The sequence below is a fragment of the Seriola lalandi genome, unplaced genomic scaffold (assembly GCF_002814215.2).
Source record: "Seriola lalandi dorsalis isolate HSWRI2012SDOR001 ecotype SW California unplaced genomic scaffold, Sedor1 jcf7180002034428, whole genome shotgun sequence".
In the NCBI taxonomy this organism is placed as follows: domain Eukaryota; kingdom Metazoa; phylum Chordata; class Actinopteri; order Carangiformes; family Carangidae; genus Seriola; species Seriola lalandi.
In genome coordinates this window covers 1-2925 of record NW_019505004.1, presented here as the reverse complement: position 1 = coordinate 2925, position 2925 = coordinate 1, and the positions used below count along the sequence as shown (strand labels likewise).

The 2925-nt window shown below is 37.6% G+C and overlaps 1 protein-coding gene across 1 annotated transcript; it reads left to right on the top strand.

Annotated features, from left to right (window-relative positions):
• Nucleotides 1-6: 6 nt before the first annotated feature.
• LOC111647067 (relaxin receptor 2-like) lies at nt 7-2827 on the top strand. The gene is made up of 2 exons (XM_023396681.2): nt 7-193; nt 388-2827. The coding sequence occupies exons 1-2, from the start codon at nt 22-24 to the stop codon at nt 651-653; spliced, it is 438 nt and encodes a 145-aa protein (XP_023252449.1). The 5' UTR covers nt 7-21; the 3' UTR covers nt 654-2827.
• The last annotated feature ends 98 nt before the right edge of the window (nt 2828-2925 follow it).

Below are 2925 nucleotides of genomic sequence, written 5' to 3'. Positions count from 1 at the left end.
ATCGTCTTCTCCTACTCCAGCATGTTCTACTCCATCTATAAAACTGGCATCAATGCAACAGACCTGAGGAGCAGACTTCACAGAGATGTGGCTGTGGCCAACAGGTTTTTCTTCATAGTGTTCTCTGATGCCCTCTGCTGGATTCCTATATTCCTGGTGAAAATCCTCTCACTGTTGAAGGTGGAGATACCTGGTAAGAAATGAAACAGAACTGGGTGTTTTAGGCTACATTTACATCTTAGACATTTTACAATGATTACTTTCACATGTCACTACATCACCCTGCCACCAGTGCTTTATTGTCTGAATCCTTTGGTCATAGAATGGTATTATGGAAAGCATCCACTTCTAAAAAATCTTTACTACTTTTCTCCTGATCTCTTTTAGGAACCATCTCCAGCTGGGTGGTCATCTTCATCCTTCCCATCAACAGCGCCTTGAACCCCATCCTTTACACCTTGACCACCAGCTTCTTCAGAGAGCAGGTGGAACTCTTACTCTGCCGTTGGCAGAGGAGACACATCTTGAAAAAAGACCGCAAAAGCCTCACCTCCTCCACAATCTTCATGGAGATGTCACGGGCTCCTTGCTACCAGCAGCCAGCCTACCTCCAGCGGGTGTCGCTGACCGGCGCAGATCCTCGCTACGCCTGAGGGAGGCCGCAACTTTCTTGGTAAACTACGGGTCGAGGGTCTAAAACTGCTAGATCTTACGTGACAGTTGCACTAGTACTGAGTTTGGCTTCCAACTGGAACAAGATAAACAGTCACTGAGCTGTCTCTTTCTGTTCTGACATGCTCCACATTTTGTAAAAAAATTACAACAATTAGATGCTTTTGTCCAAAGCAGTTCACCATTTTTCTTCAGTGTCTCCTTCCAGGGAGCCAGAGATCAAACCACCAACCAACCCACATGAGCTACAGTCGCTTCCATGCTTTCATGCTTATGTGGCCATACATTTGATATTGTTCCAGGGGAACATATACAACAACAAATAGGAATAGCAAAGAAAGGTGGATGGATGAAAGAATAAATACCAGCACATAGTGTACAGTGACGTAATATGTCTTAAGTCAAGCAAGATTCAGTTGTTTTGGTCGGATTTTGGAGCTGGAGCAGGAGAAGGAACTGGGAGACCAGCAACAAAACGTCTCACAGACTCCATTTTCTATGGAGTGACTGGAGGATGAAGCTCGCTGAGTCACAAATGTGAAGCTCATCAGATGCTGAGCTGATAGATTCAAGGATTAATGGTTTCAGTCTCAACAAAATCAAAGAATGACTCTTGGACTGCACAAAATGTAGCACTCCGACATTCTTTATGGAATTATAAAGCTTGCTTGCAAATGAAAATGAAAACCAGCTGTTTAATTTAATGTGTGCAAAAATGAATACATATTTGAAATCCAAATGCTAAAACCCAGCTTTAGCATTTTTTATTTCATCCAAATGCAAATGCAAAGTCAACTTTACATGTCATTACAATATCTTCCATGAGAAAATTCAGATTCAAATGAATGCAGTTAACGTTATGTGCTTACTATGCTATCCAAACAATCCATTACAGTTATGATGCCCTCTGCTTCCTCTCACTGTATTTCTGCTATTCTTATTCTGTCTTCTCCTTCTGGTAATTTCTCATGCTCCATCAGATGTTGGGTTTACTGGCCTTATTAGCTTTTCCGGTTGGATTTAATTTTGAATACGCCTCGTCTAGATTCTCCTCCTCACAAGAATGTAGAAATGAAGCCGCAAAGGAAGGAGTTAATTTGCATTTAGGCAGGTTTGATGTATATATCCAGCAAAATTATTATATAAATGCAACAAATGTTTAATTCATGAAACAAATCTGATTATGAAATGTTTAATGGCACATTAACTGATAATGTTTTACACAAATTATGATTTTATTAATGATAAAGTTTAAATAGTTTGTCCATTAATTAAATTTTTGACAGGTTTGTGTTGAAGGGCAGAAGAACATTAAAATTTCCCTACCAACATTATACTAAATGTCGTGGTAAAACAAAAAAAGAAAGAAAATGACTATGTAAACTGGGCTTTTGCATTTGCATTATGTCAAAACATAAAAATTAAATCTAATTAAAAATGTGAATGCTAATGAATTATATAACTGACTTGAAACTGATGCCTATTTTTGCTATATTTTTTTTATGTTGTGCTGACATAAGGGGGAATAATCTGAATTTTTCATCACTTGTTTGTTACATTTCATTTTGCACACTCCATCTACATCCACATCATGTGCTCGGACTATTTAGGAACCTGAGCCGATATGCTGCAGCATTTTGATACTGTTAAATCATACATTTTTTTTTTATGCAGACCACCTGAGTTTGTGACTGACCTGGACTGGATTAATTATTGTTTGAATCACTTTTAATTGACTAATCCATACGGGAATTTGTTTGATTTGTTCCAGTTTTGCTGGATATATATGTATATAATACAGTATGGTTTTTCTTTAAACTGTCCTTTACTTTAATTCAATAGCAGTTATCAACAACTGAATGATGGTGAAAGAGGAACAAGACAATGGATGTTATGAAGAGATGGGATGTCACATTTCTGCAAAGGAACCCCCTCTGATGAAATAAGGATTATCATTCCCTATTAGGCTGTGAAGATGTGCATATATTTGTTTTTGTTGTATAATATTTGGGACAGGAGAGGGTCTTGTCAGCTTATGTTCCTTATATCATTGTGTTTATTGAAGACAGGTTGGAAAATTATGTGTTTAATTGTCTCCCCACAGAGATGACACTTTGTCTGAAAAAATAAAGTAAAGAAAACGGATGGGAACAAACTTATATATAAGTATTTTTGCCCTTTTTTGTGAACAATAAGAAACGGATAAAAGCTTCCTGTAACCTAAAAAAGAACACAGCAAAAATAAGATAAGCC

What these genes read in the sequence shown, in the direction of transcription:
- LOC111647067 (XM_023396681.2), top strand. Translation starts at nt 22, where the DNA reads ATGTTCTACTCCATCTATAAAACTGGCATCAATGCAACAGACCTGAGG. An exon ending in GTTGAAGGTGGAGATACCTG is followed by an intron (nt 194 to 387) that starts GTAAGAAATGAA and finishes GATCTCTTTTAG; the next exon opens with GAACCATCTCCAGCTGGGTG.